The sequence below is a fragment of the Triticum urartu genome, chromosome 3 (assembly GCF_003073215.2).
Source record: "Triticum urartu cultivar G1812 chromosome 3, Tu2.1, whole genome shotgun sequence".
Taxonomy (NCBI): Eukaryota; Viridiplantae; Streptophyta; class Magnoliopsida; order Poales; family Poaceae; genus Triticum; species Triticum urartu.
The window spans coordinates 636799251-636814688 of record NC_053024.1 but is presented as its reverse complement, the minus strand read 5'-3'; the positions used below and the strand labels follow the sequence as shown (position 1 = coordinate 636814688).

Genomic DNA, 15438 nt, shown 5'->3' with positions numbered 1-15438 from the left:
CTATGTTCTGAGATTGATGTTGCTATGACTTTGCTATGCTTAATGCTTGTCACTAGGGCCCGAGTGACATGATTTCAGATCTGAACCTATTATGTTTTCATCAATATATGAGAGTTCTAGATCCTATCTTGCAAGTATATAGTCACCTATTATGTGTTATGATCCGTTAACCCCGAAGTGACAATAATCGGGATACTTACCGGTGATGACCGTAGATTGAGGAGTTCATGTATTCACTATGTGCTAATGTTTTATTCCGGTTCTCTATTAAAAGGAGGCCTTAATATCCCTTAGTTTCCATTAGAACCCTGCTGCCACGGGAGGGTAGGACAAAAGATGTCATGCAAGTTCTTTTCCATAAGCATGCATGACTATATTCGGAATACATGCCTACATTACATTGACGAATTGGAGCTAGTTCTGTGTCACCCTATGTTATGACTGTTACATGATGAACCGCATCCGGCATAATTATCCATCATTGATCCAATGCCTACGAGCTTTCCATATACCGGTTTACGCTTATTTACTTTCCCGTTGCTATTGTTACAATCACTACAAAACACCAAAAACATTACTTTGCTTTCATTACTCTTTTGTTACCGTTACCATCACTATCATATTACTTTGCTACTAAACACCTTGCTGCACATACTAAGTTTCCAGGTGTGGTTGAATTGACAACTCAGCTGCTAATACTTGAGAATATTCTTTGGCTCCCCTTGTGTCGAATCAATAAATTTGGGTTGAATACACTACCCTCGAAAGCTGTTGCGATCCCCTATACTTGTGGGTTATCAACGAGGAACTCCGGAATGGTCCGGAGATAAAGATTGATATATGGGATAATAGTGTTTGGACTCCGGAAGGGTTCCGGAATTCACCAGAAGGGGTTCTGGATGTTTCCCGAAATGTTTGGGTACGAGAACACTTTATTTGGGCCAAAGGGGAAAGCCCACAAGGTTTTTGGAAAGCGCAAAAGGAAGTTTTGCGGAGTCCAGGGGCCAGACGCCAGGGTGCCTAGCGTCTGGGTCCAGACGCCGGGAACCCTGGCGTCTGGCCCTGGAGTCCGAGAAGGACTCTTGCCTTTCGGGTGAAACCGACTTTGTGGAGGCTTTTACTCCGACCCCAAGGCTCAACATATAAATAGAGGGGTAGGGCTAGCACCCAAGACACATCAAGAAACACCAAGCCGTGTGCTGGCAACCCCATCCCCTCTAGTTTATCCTCCGTCATAGTTTTCGTAGTGCTTAGGCGAAGCCCTGCGGAGATTGTTCTTCACCAACACCTTCACCACGCCGTCGTGCTGCCGGAACTCATCTACTACTTCGCCCATCTTGCTGGATCGAGAAGGCGAGGACGTCACCGAGCCGAACGTGTGCAGAACTCGGAGGTGTCATGCTATCGATACTTGGATCGGTCGGATCATGAAGACGTACGACTACATCAACCGCGTTGATATAACGCTTCCGCGAACGGTCTACGAGGGTATGTATACAACACTCGTCCCTCTCGTCACTATGCATCACCATGATCCTGCGTGTGCATAGGATTTTTTTAAAATTACTACGTTCTCCAACAGTGGTATCAGAGCCAGGTTTTATGCATAGATTTCATATGCACGAGTAGAACACAAGTGAGTTGTGGGCGATATAAGTCATACTCCTTACCAGCATGTCATACTTTGGTTCGGCGGTATTGTTGGATGAAGCGGCCCAAACCGACATTACACGTATGCTTACGCGAGACTGTTTCTACCGATGTGCTTTGCACACAGGTGGCTGACGGGTGTCAGTTTCTCCAACTTTAGTTGAACCGAGTGTGGCTACGCTCGGTCCTTGCGAAGGAAGGTTAAAACAACACCAACTTGACGAACTATCGTTGTGGTTTTGATGCGTAGGTAAGAACGGTTCTTGCTAAGCCCAGTAGCAGCCACGTAAAACTTGCAACAACAAAGTAGAGGACGTCTAACTTGTTTTTGCAGGGCATGTTGTGATGTGATATGGTCAAGACATGATGCTAAATTTTATTGTATGAGATGATCATGTTTTGTAACCGAGTTATCGGCAACTAGCAGGAGCCATATGGTTGTCGCTTTATTGTATGCAATGCAATCGCCCTGTAATGCTTTACTTTATCACTAAGCGGTAGCGATAGTTGTAGAAGCATAAGATTGGCGAGATGACAACGATGCTACGATAGAGATCAAGGTGTCGCTGTTGGGGAACGTAGTAATTTCAAAAAGTTCGTAGTAATTTCAAAAAAAAATTCCTACGCACACGCAAGATCATGGTGATGCATAGCAACGAGAGGGGAGAGTATCTACGTACCCTTGTAGATCGACAACGGAAGCGTTATGGTTGATGTAGTCGTACGTCTCACGGCCCGACCGATCAAGCACCGAAACTACGGCACCTCCGAGTTCTAGCACACGTTCAGCTCGATGACGATCCCGGACTCCGATCCAGCAAAGTGTCGGAAGAGTTCCGTCAGCACGACGGCGTGGTGACGATCTTGATGTACTACCGTCGCAGGGCTTCGCCTAAGCACCGCTACAATATTATCGAGGACTATGGTGGAGGGGGCACCGCACACGGCTAAGAATATGATCACGTGGATCAACTTGTGTCTCTAGGGGTGCCCCCCTCCGTATATAAAGGCTCAAAGGGGGTGGCCGGCCAGAGGTGGCGCGCCAGGAGGAGTCCTACTCCTTCCGGGAGTAGGACTCCCCCCCTTTCCTAGTTGGAATAGGATTCGCGGAGGGGGGAAAAGAGGAGAGAGAGGAGGAAGGGGGGCCGGCCCCCTCTCCTTGTCCTATTCGGACCAGGGGGGAGGCGCGCGGCCCATCTCTGGCCACCTCTCCTCTCTTCCACTAGGCCCACTAAGGCCCATATACCTCCGGGGGGTTCCGGTAACCTCCCGGTACTCCGGTAAAATCCCGATTTCACCTGGAACACTTCCGATATCCAAACATAGGCTTCCAATATATCAATCTTATGTCTCGACCATTTCGAGACTCCTCGTCATGTCCGTGATCACATCCGGGACTCCGAACAACCTTCGGTACATCAAAATCATAAACTCATAATATAACTGTCATCGTAACCTTAAGCGTGCGGACCCTACGGGTTCGAGAACAATGTAGACATGACCGAGACACGTCTCCGGTCAATAACCAATAGCGGAACCTGGATGCTCATATTGGCTCCTACATATTCTACGAAGATCTTTATCGGTCAGACCGCATAACAACATACGTTGTTCCCTTTGTCATCGGTATGTTACTTGCCCGAGATTCGATCGTCGGTATCCCAATACCTAGTTCAATCTCGTTACCGGCAATTCTCTTTACTCGTTCCGTAATACATCATCCCGCAACTAACTCATTAGTTGCAATGCTTGCAAGGCTTATGTGATGTGCATTACCGAGAGGGCCCAGAGATACCTCTCCGACAATCGGAGTGACAAATCCTAATCTCGAAATACGCCAACCCAACATGTACCTTTGGAGACACCTGTAGAGCTCCCTTTATAATCACCCAGTTACGTTGTGACGTTTGGTAGCACACAAAGTGTTCCTCTGGCAAACGGGAGTTGCATAATCTCATAGTCATAGGAACATGTATAAGTCATGAAGAAAGCAATAGCAACATACTAAACGATCGGGTGCTAAGCTAATGGAATGGGTCATGTCAATCAGATCATTCAACTAATGATGTGATCCCGTTAATCAAATAACAACTCTTTGTCCATGGTTAGGAAACATAACCTTCTTTGATTAACGAGCTAGTCAAGTAGAGGCATACTAGTGACACTCTGTTTGTCTATGTATTCACACATGTATTATGTTTCCGGTTAATACAATTCTAGCATGAATAATAAACATTTATCATGATATAAGGAAATAAATAATAACTTTTATTATTGCCTCTAGGGCATATTTCCTTCAGTCTCCCACTTGCACTAGAGTCAATAATCTAGATTACACTAATGATTCTAACACCCATGGAGCTTGGTGCTGATCATGTTTTGCTCGTGGAGAGGCTTAGTCAACGGGTCTGCAACATTCAGATCCGTATGTATCTTGCAAATCTCTATGTCTCCCACCTGGACTATGATCCCGGATGGAATTGAAGCATCTCTTGATGTGCTTGGTTCTTTGTGAAATCTGGATTCCTTTGCCAAGGCAATTGCACCAGTATTGTCACAAAAGATTTTCATTGGACCCGATGCACTCTACAACGGGTGCAAGCCAGTTTTGCACACGCAGAATACTTAGGTTAAACTTGACGAGCCTAGCATATGCAGATATGACCTCAGAACACTGAGACCGAAAGGTCGAGCGTGAATCATATAGTAGATATGATCAACATCGTGGTGTTCACCATTGAAAGCTACTCCATTTCACGTGATGATCGGTTATGGTTTAGTTGATATGGATCACGTGATCACTTAGAGGATTAGAGGGATGTCTATCTAAGTGGGAGTTCTTAAGTAATATGATTAATTGAACTTAAATATATCATGAACTTAGTACCTAATAGTATCTTGCTTGTCTATGTTGATTGTAGATAGATGGCTCGTGCTGTTGTTCCATTGAATTTTAATGCGTTCCTTGGGAAAGCAAAGTTGAAAGATGATGGTAGCAATTACACGGACTGGGTCCGTAACTTGAGGATTATCTTCATTGCTGCACAAAAGAGTTACGTCCTGGAAGCACCGCTAGGTGAACCACCTGCGCCAGCAACTGCAAACATTGTGAATGCCTGGCAGTCACGTGTTGATGACTACTCGATAGTTTAGTGTGCCATGCTTTACGGCTTAGAACCGGGACTTCAACGACGTTTTGAACGTCATGGAGCATATGAGATGTTCCAGGAATTGAAGTTAATATTTCAAAAGAATGCCCGGATTGAGAGATATGATGTCTCCAATAAGTCTACAGCTGCAAGATGGAGGAGAATAGTTCTGTCAGTGAGCATATACTCAACATGTCTGGGTACTGCAATCACTTGATTCAACTGAGAGTTAATCTTCCGGATGATAGCGTCATTGACAGAATTCTTCAATCACTGCCACCAAGCTACAAGAGCTTCGTGATGAACTATAACATGCAAGGGATGGATAAGACGCTTCCCGAGCTCTTCGCAATGCTAAAGGCTGCGGAGGTAGAAATCAAGAAGGAGCATCAAGTGTTGATGGTCAATAAGACCACCCGTTTCAAGAAAAAGGGCAAAGGGAAGAAGAAGGGGAACTTCAAGAAGAACAGCAAGCAAGTTGCTGCTCAAGAGAAGAAACCCAGGTCTGGACCTAAGCCTGAGGCTGAGTGCTTCTACTGCAAGCAGACTAGTCACTGGAAGCGGAACTGCCCCAAGTATTTGGCGGATAAGAAGGATGGCAAGATGAACAAAGGTATATGTGATATACATGTTATTGATGTGTACCTTACCAGAGCTCGCAATAGCACCTGGGTATTTGATACTGGTTTTGTTGCTAATATTTACAACTCGAAACAGAGACTACGGATTAAGCGAACACTGGCCAAGGACGAGGTGACGATACATGTGGGAAATGGTTCCAAAGTCGATGTGATCGCCGTCGACACGCTACCTCTACATCTACCTTCGGGATTAGTATTAGATCTAAATAATTATTATCTGGTGCCAGTGTTGAGCATGAACATTATATCTGGATCTTGTTTGATGCGAGACGGTTATTCATTTAAATCAGAGAATAATGGTTGTTCTATTTATATGAATAATATTTTTTATGGTCATGGACCCTTCAAGAGTGGTCTATTTTTGATGAATCTCGATAGTAGTGATACACATATTCATAATGTTGAAGCCAAAAGATACAGAGTTGATAATGATAGTGCAACTTATTTGTGGCACTGCCGTTTAGGTCATATCGGTGTAAAGCGCATGAAGAAACTCCATACTGATGGACTTTTGGAACCACTTGATTATGAATCACTTGGTACTTGCGAACCGTGCCTCATGGGCAAGATGACGAAAACGCCGTTCTCCGAAACTATGGAGAGAGCAACAGATTTGTTGGAAATCATACATACAGATGTATGTGGTCCAATATAATGTCCGGAGATAAAGATTGATATATGGGATAATAGTGTTTGGACTCCGGAAGGGTTCCGGAATTCACCGGAAGGGGTTCTGAATGTTTTCCGAAATGTTTGGGTACGAGAACACTTTATTTGGGCCAAAGGAGAAAGCCCATAAGGTTTTTGGAAAGCGCAAAAGGAAGTTTTGCGGAGTGCAGGGGCCAGACGCCAGGGTGCCTAGCGTCTGGGTCCAGACGCCGGGAACCCTGGCGTCTGGCCCTGGAGTCCGAGAAGGACTCTTGTCTTTCGGGCGAAACCGTCTTTGTGGAGGCTTTTACTCCAAGTTTCGACCCCAAGGCTCAACATATAAATAGAGGGGTAGGGCTAGCACCCAAGACACATCAAGAAACACCAAGCCGTGTGCCGGCAACCCCGTCCCCTCTAGTTTATCCTCCGTCAAAGTTTTCGTAGTGCTTAGGCGAAGCCCTGCGGAGATTGTTCTTCACCAACACCGTCACCACGCCGTCGTGCTGCCGGAACTCATCTACTACTTCGTCACTCTTGCTGGATCGAGAAGGCGAGGACGTCACCGAGCCGAACGTGTGCAGAATCGGAGGTGCCATGCTTTCGGTACTTGGATCGGTCGACTACATCAACCGCGTTTATATAACGCTTCCGCGAATGGTCTACGAGGGTATGTAGACAACACTCTCCCCTCTCGTTGCTATGCATCACATGATCTTGTGTGTGCGTAGGAATTTTTTTTGAAATTACTACGTTCCCCAACACCTTATTGGCTTATAAGAAAAACACATAACTTTACCTGGTAAGTCAATAAGAGGTGGGATAACTGATGCGGTTTTTAGGGAGAACTGGTGAACAAAAATTAAAGATGGGAGGAAAAAAATTAAACAAGTGAAAGGAGATGGAAACATACGTAAGGTTGGACGAAGGACCAGCAAACAACACAACCTTACCTCGCTTTGAGTAGGGGAGATTAACCCAAAATACGCAGTCCACAAGATTTCGTCAGGTAACTAATGAACACTGTACCCCGCAAAAAAAAACCTAACGAACACTGAACACAGTGATTGACGGTTTAGTGGTGATTGGTGAGCAGCAAACCAGACTGGACCTTGACTCGACGTACGGGCCGAAGTAGTTGTTGACATGTCAAATCTTCCTAGGTTTGGCTTGGGTTGAGATGTGCCCAACCCACCACTACAACCAGCAGGAGTCAAATTTGCTCTCCAGTCTCCTACAAAGATCACAAGTCTATGGACCTCGGACTACTAATTCAAAGAATGCATGAGGTCACCACCCCTAGTTCTAGGGTAGTTTCTACGTGCCTGCGGTTTCAACGGTGGTTAACATTGTTACCTCTAGAGATTTCAATATAGACTACATACGAATGTATAGCAGTGTTTTAGAGTGTAGGTTTACTCATTTTACTTCCTATGTAGTCTTTATTGAAATCTCTAAAAAGACTTATTCTCTCCGTTCCTAAATATAAGTCTTATACAGTCGTATGTAGTCTCTGTTGGAATATCTTAAAAAGAATTATATTTAGAACGGAGGGAGTATTTAGGAACAGAGGTAGTAGATGACTAGTCCATTTGTCCCGCTCCACTCAAGCAGTTAGTTAAGGACCTTCCATAGGTCATGGCCGCTTTTTGGTGGTCAAAAGATTGTTTGATCTTCTACAAGTCGTATTGCAGCATAACAGACGTAAACTATAATTAACGAGACGCTGAAACATAAGCTGCATGCTGATCTTGATTCCCAAATGCAGCCACGGAAGTTGCTAAATGGCCAACCCAACTAGGAACAACTAGACGGCACAAATGTGTGCGGATCTAGAAGCGCTGCGCCTTTAGTTTGTTGATCAGGTCGCGGGATGATCCTCAAACTGGGAGCTCAAGTTTCGAACTCGGTCACCAAAGCCTCTTGAACTGGTTCAAAAATTTTATTTTTAACAAAGTTGTATTAAGTGTACGTCAATTAATATGGACCGGATGAAGTACCAACTTAAAATAAAGTATTAAAAGGACACAAACATAATAAACGCACAATCGGCCTCACAAGAGTAAACAATTGTTCTTGCAACATACTCCCCCTGTTTCGAATTACTCGTCGCAGAAATAGATATATCTAGATGCATTTTAGTTCTAGAGACATCCATTTCTGTGATGAGTAATTTGGAACGGAGGGAGTATAAGAGTAAACAACGTGTTTGCTCCTAAAACCATCAACGATCAACAAAAGCAGCTAGCACACACATGAAATTTGCATGGGCCGCAATGGCATGATTCCAAGAACTCACCAAACGCATGCACTTTAGAAAGTGTTATCATACGCACATGGGACTTTCATAGTCTCTCATGTCAAAGATCACTAACTACCAGCTGGTCTCCCATGGTAGGTAAGTACCGTACCCAACCCTGCTCGATCACCATGTCCTAAAGCACTAAATAAGGCTCTAATTAAATTACTGATTCACCAGCTCGATTCACTTTCCATAAAAAAACCGGCCAAATTCGGCCACTATAAGTACACGTGTCCACCTCAGTAATAACATTCCTCCTGCAACACCGTCGACGTACGTACCTACCAAGCACCTGCAAGCTCGCGACGCAGACAGCAGCTCGGTCGCGCGGTCACCATGCTGGGCCTGCTCGCGCACCTCCACGCGGCGCTCGTGTTCCTCCCCAACAACGGCGGCCCGGCCTGGGCCGGGCCAGGCGGCGGCGCGGGGGCGGTGTACGACGTGGTGCGCTACGGCGCCCGCCCCGACGGCATGACGGACGCGACGCTGCCGTTCCTGCGCGCGTGGGCCGACGCGTGCCGCTCGCCGCGCCCGGCCACGGTGCTGGTGCCGCCGGGCGTGTTCCTGGTGGGGAGCGCCACGTTCATGGGCCCGTGCGCCACCCGCGCCGTCACGTTCGCCGTGGCCGGCACGCTGCTCGCCCCCTCGGGCTACGGCTGGGACAGCGCCTCCCCGGGGCGGTGGCTCACGTTCGAGTCCGTGGAGGGCCTCGCCGTCTCCGGCGGCACCCTCGACGGCCGCGGCGCCCCCCTCTGGGCCTGCAAGCAGCAGCAGCCGCAGCAGCCGCGCCTCCACTGCCCGTCCGGCGCCTCGGTACGTATATAGTGTGTGTCTCGCTGTCGCAGAGCTCGACGAGTTCTAGGTGATCTTGACGATGCCATTTGCGTGCGTGGGCGTGCAGTCGCTGACGATCTCGAACTCGAGGGACGTGGTGGTGGACGGGCTGAGGTCGATGAACAGCGAGCTATTCCACGTGGTGGTGCTGCAGAGCAACGGCGTGACGCTGAACCGGGTGACGGTGGACGCGCCGGAGGACAGCCCCAACACCGACGGGATACACATCCACATGTCCAGCCACGTCTCCGTCTACGACGCCAACATCCGCACCGGCGACGACTGCGTCTCCGTCGGGCCGGGCAACTCCAACCTCTGGATCGAGCGCGTCGCCTGCGGCCCAGGCCACGGCATAAGGTGCACAACAAGTTTATCGCTGTGATTTTTGGGTCGGAGTTTGCAAGATTAGAGGAGCTGAGCTAACCAAACGACATCATGTTGATTGCGTTAACTTAGCATCGGAAGTTTGGGGCATCAGCAAGGGCTGGACATGGAGGACGTGCAGAACGTGACGGTGAAGACGACGTGGTTCACCGGCACCTCAAACGGGCTGAGGATCAAAACCTGGGGGAGCTCCAAGCAGGGTTTCGTGAGGGGCGTCACCTTCGAGGACGCCACTATGACCGGCGTCCACAACCCCATCATCATCGACCAGAATTACTGTCCCCAAAAAGTTGGGTGCAGCGACCGGGTAATGTTCCAAACAAGTAGGAGTACTCCACATGCCCCATATTCATGCATGTATACAACAATAGCCTTTTTAAAATCTGTATGAAATGGTAATAATTTTGAATGTGACATGGACGGCGGAAATTTGACAAAAAACGATGAAAACTGCTCAAGATCCGAGCTGCTGAACCTGATTCGAGAAAACGCTGCCATGGCAGCAAAAACGTTTATATATTATTATACTTCGTATTCACGTTTTCTCCATATGTTAATTAATTGGGCTGTTGTTAGTGCTAGTAAATATTGATTTGGTGATTCTTGTTTACAGAGCTCGAGCATCAAGATCAGCGAGGTGAAGTACGTGGACATACGGGGGTGGTCGACGACGCCGGTGGCCGTGACCTTCAACTGCAGCAGGAGCCACCCGTGCAGCGGGATCAGCATGCAGGACGTGAAGCTGATGTACGACAGGCGGGTCGCCAAGTCCTCCTGCCGGAACGTTCAGGGGAGGTCGGTGGGTCTCGTCCTGCCGCCAAGCTGCCTCTGACAACATTGACGACGGCTACACTCATGACGACGAGATGCCACACACGTGTAACATAACTGGCGCGGAATGTAATCGTAGTATAGTGGATAGTGACGTGGTGTGATAATTTACGATTATATTTATACTGTAATTTGGTGCATGATGTTTTTTAGAAACGTTTCAATTTGTGGGATTTTTATATGTGGAGCTCAGAAGTTCCGAATCATTTGAAATCTAATTTATTTTTGCTAGGAAAACAATCCCTTCCCGATTTCATCGACGGAGGCAAGTATTTGCAACAGGCCCAAAAGATCTGTAAAAGGAAAATGTGTCCTCTCTACATCAGAGGATGAATTAGGAATACCATTGTTGTAGCTACCTCCCCTAATCTTCTGTATCATTGTTGGGGAACCTTTCGTCTGCTTTATTTCTGCAAATTCGACCAAATGTCCATCATGTAGCAAGTTTGATGGGCAATATCAGTAGGTCATTTGGGAAATTTCCGCCAAAGCAAGCATTGTTTCTTGCTTTTTAGATTGCCCGAATAGTGGCTTATAAACCCACGGGCACCATCTTCCTTTGATCCAAAGGGAAGTCAGTTATCACATAAATGTGATAAAAATGGAATGTACACATTGGAAATTCATTTCACATTGAAGAACACTTTGCACAAATGTGCAACAAGACATGGGGAAAAGAAGAATTGGCCAGCCTCACAAAAAGGTGTTTCTTACCCCTAACTGTTGGGGAACGTAGTAATTTTAAAATTTTCCTATGCACACACAAGATCATGGTGATGCATAGCAACGAGAGGGGAGAGTGTGATCTACGTACCCTTGTAGATCAACAACGGAAGCGTCTGGTTGATGTAGTTGTACGTCTCCACGGCCCGACCGATCAAGCACCGAAACTACGGCACCTCCGAGTTCTAGCACACGTTCAGCTCGATGACGATCCCCGGACTCCGATCCAGCAAAGTGTCGGGGAAGAGTTCCGTCAGCACGACGGCGTGGTGACGATCTTGATGCACTACCGTCGCAGGGCTTCGCCTAAGCACCGCTACAATATTATCGAGGACTATGGTGGAAGGGGCACCGCACACGGCTAAGAATATGATCACATGGATCAACTTGTGTCCATGGGGTGCCCCTTGCCTCAGTATATAAAGGATGGAGGAGGAGGAGGCCGGCCAAGGCAATTGGTGCGGCCAAGATGTGGAGTCCTACTAGGACTCCAAGTCCTAGTAGGAGTCCACCAAGAGGGGAGGAAGGGAGAAGGAAGTAGAGGAGAAGGAAAGGTGGCCGGCCCCCTTTTCCCAGTCCAATTCGGACCAGAGGGGAGGGGGGGGGGCGCAGCAGCCCCTTGGCCCTTTCTTCTCTTCCCACTAAAGCCCATCAAGGCCCATTGCTTCTCCCGTAACTACCCGGTACTCCGAAAAATACCCGAATCACTCGGAACCTTTCCGATGTCTGAATATAGTCGTCCAATATATCGATCTTTACGTCTCGACCATTTCAAGACTCCTCGTCATGTCCCCGATCTCATCTGGGACTCCGAACTCCTTCGGTACATCAAAACTCATAAACTCATAATATAACTGTCATCGAAACCTTAAGCGTGCGGACCCTACGGGTTCGAGAATAATGTAGACATGACCGAGACACGTCTCCGGTCAATAACCAATAGCGGAACCTGGATGCTCATATTGGCTCCTACATATTCTACGAAGATCTTTATCGGTCAGACCGCATAACAACATACGTTGTTCCCTTTGTCATCGTTATGTTACTTGCCCGAGATTCGATCGTCGGTATCCCATACCTAGTTCAATCTCGTTACCGGCAAGTCTCTTTACTCGTTCCGTAATACATCATCTCACAACTAACTCATTAGTTGCAATGCTTGCAAGGCTTATGTGATGTGCATTACCGAGAGGGCCCAGAGATACCTCTCCGACAATCGGAGTGACAAATCCTAATCTCAAAATACGCCAACCCAACATGTACCTTTGGAGACACCTGTAGAGCTCCTTTATAATCACCCAGTTACGTTGTGACGTTTGGTAGCACACAAAGTGTTCCTCCGGCAAACGGGAGTTGCATAATCTCATAGTCATAGGAACATGTATAAGTCATGAAGAAAGCAATAGCAACATACTAAACGATCGGGTGCTAAGCTAATGGAATGGGTCATGTCAATCACATCATTCTCCTAATGATGTGATCCCGTTAATCAAATAACAACTCTTTTGTTTATGGTTAGGAAACATAACCATCTTCGATTAACGAGCTAGTCAAGTAGAGGCATACTAGTGACACTTTGTTTGTCTATGTATTCACACAAGTATTATGTTTCCGGTTAATACAATTCTAGCATGGATAATAAACATTTATCATGATATAAGGAAATAAATAATAACTTTATTATTGCCTCTAGGGCATATTTCCTTCACTAACATGTCCTCCGAGTAAAATATATCTAGTCAAAATGCTTGTATGAAGCACAAACCAACAGAAATCTTAATTTAGGATGTAACTTGGACTTTTGTAGCCAAGTTTTAGGATACATACCAAATGGAATTTAGTTGCAAGCTAAAATATTTTACAAAGTGTTTACCCGTAGTTCATGGGGTCCATACCACTGTATCATCATCATTGGAAACACAACACCATCAAGTAACCTTTCCATTGCTACCCACATTTCTATACATTATCCCCTGATATTTCTTCTAAAACTTAAACATGGCAAACCCAAACCTTGGTCATCATAGTATAGATTGTTGATGTTTTGAGAGAATGTAACGGTCTATAACATTGCAAATGCTACAACAAGAGGTTAGTTGACAATCTACCAGTCCTCACAGACCTTAATCATTTTCCCATTTCCCTCTTTCCTTCTACATAAGGAACAAAACAAGCCTTCAATTCCATCATTTTAAACAATGACTGGCATGCGTACTTCATAGTCTAAGTAAGATTTATGTTTCTTAAGACATCTCACCTAACCCCCGCCAATTCTCCAGCTAAATTCGTACCAGGTTTGTACAATATGTGAGAAGTACCTATGAGGGTGTCGACGTTCTATTGACTGTTGACCCATCACAAGCATCATGCTAGATTATTGTATTATCCCCTTGGGATATTATCCGTCTTTGGCTCGTCATCGACGAGGCTTCTATCAAGATCCATCCCGAATTCAAGTGGCGAAGGGAATAGAGAGGGTGTGTGTGTATGAGAGAGAGAGAGGGAGAGGGAGAGAGAGTAAAGAGGGAGAGAGATCACTACTAACACTTCTAATTTAATCAATAAAAGCATTTTCTTTGCAAAATATCTAATCAAACTGATCGGATACACTCGCACGAGTAACGTAGAGATGTGTGGCATCATCCATAAGATGGCAATCGTAGTACGTGGTAAACTAAGAATACTAAAAGAGTGTATGCATATATCAATACTACACACAAGACATGCGCAAGTAGTAAATATGTGTATGCAAATGTTATTTGTGTAAGCAACATATAATACCACACGACATGTGTGACAAGAGGAGTCGAAATTAAGTTATGATGATTTGGGTCTCTACTTTAGAAAATTACATAATCCAAAGCAAAATATAATACCAAGGAAGTAAAGCAGTGTCATGGTAACAACAATAGGAGTTTGAAGCAATACATCATGTCAAATATCTAATATACATTAAAACAAAACAACATATGCAAGATCGCAAATAACATGCTATGTTGAGAAAGTGTGCCAAATAATGTTTATCATTATTTATGGATATACACTGACAAAAATATTGCATCATAGAGACCTAATATCGCCTAATAAAAACCTAAACCCAATCCAGCATTGGCAGGTGATGATCTTGCCCGTATCCAACTTTAAAGTGTGTGCTACCAATATTTATTTCTCTAGAAAATCTCTAAGAACACATCATGCTAAAGTACGTACCCCTTCTATGGTGTCTAATCTCCTATCAGCAAAAGCATATAGGAGAGACATATGCAAAGAATTAAATAAAAAACTTCACATGAAGAAAGAAGTACGAAAGCGATACACACATAAAGAAGAACAACACTACGTCTACCTCTTCGGTGGTAGGGAGGAGAATCATAATGCTCAGCTTCGACTAGTAGATAGCGGACGGATGACAACATTTCTTCTTCGAGTCAGTCTTTCGGGCTCCAATTCTCCTCAAGTTCGTCCATCGAGACATATTAGACGGAGCTCCGGCGTAGATCCTCACCAGCTCCTCGGGGCAGTGATGTTAGGGCTTCTCATCGTGCATACGCAATGGCGAGATTTCGTGTCAGCTTCTTTAGATTGATTCAAGGGTTCAACAACGACGACTACAACTCCAGAGCATTTTCCTTTAGGGGCACGTGCATGATGACTTACCGGCTGTCATCGATAAGGTTAGTCGGCTCCAGTATGGGAGCGGCGACAGCGGCGTGTCGGTGGCTCGTTCTGGCAGCAATAGTGGTCGTGTGATGGTTCGGGGACTTTGATGTATTTTTTTAATTATGTTGGGGATGCTTCATATTTCTGGTGAAACTTTATAATAGATACAAGTCCTTGTCACAAAAGAAAACAATGTTCAAATGTTGTGGTTTGTGAGTTCTTTAAATAAAAAATTCTTTCAACTAAGTACATTTGAATATAGGGGTTTTAAATATGGAAACTTACAACACTATAAGAGCATCTCCAACAGCCGCGCCAAACAAGCGCCGCGCCACAAAATTGCCCTTTTAGCGCGTGCACAATCGGTATAGTGGCTCCAGCGGGCGCGCAAAAACCGCGCGCACGGCATATCTAGTTCGGTGCGCGGGCCGAAACTCCATCGCGCGCCGCTTATTTGCTACGCCCGCTCCCGCGCGCTGGACTCTCACGCGCTCGCTCGCAACTCACCCCCCTCCAGCCGCGGCGCCGCCGCCGCCCGCGCCACCCGGCGACTGTTTCGGCGCTTCCCCGGCCTATCCCCGCACCGCGGCGGCTTCCTCCGCCCCCTCTAGTCATCGCC

General features: G+C 46.1%; 1 protein-coding gene across 1 annotated transcript; it reads left to right on the top strand.

Moving 5' to 3' along the window:
• The first annotated feature begins 8711 nt into the window (after positions 1–8711).
• Positions 8712–10615, top strand: LOC125545542 (polygalacturonase-like). The gene is made up of 4 exons (XM_048709533.1): positions 8712–9200; positions 9289–9578; positions 9678–9912; positions 10219–10615. The coding sequence occupies exons 1-4, from the start codon at positions 8724–8726 to the stop codon at positions 10435–10437; spliced, it is 1221 nt and encodes a 406-aa protein (XP_048565490.1). The 5' UTR covers positions 8712–8723; the 3' UTR covers positions 10438–10615.
• The last annotated feature ends 4823 nt before the right edge of the window (positions 10616–15438 follow it).

Coding starts and splice junctions, on each gene's coding strand:
- LOC125545542 (XM_048709533.1), top strand. CDS start 8,724: ATGCTGGGCCTGCTCGCGCACCTCCACGCGGCGCTCGTGTTCCTCCCC. Junction 9,201..9,288: donor ACTGCCCGTCCGGCGCCTCG/GTACGTATATAG, acceptor GTGGGCGTGCAG/TCGCTGACGATCTCGAACTC. Junction 9,913..10,218: donor AAGTTGGGTGCAGCGACCGG/GTAATGTTCCAA, acceptor TCTTGTTTACAG/AGCTCGAGCATCAAGATCAG.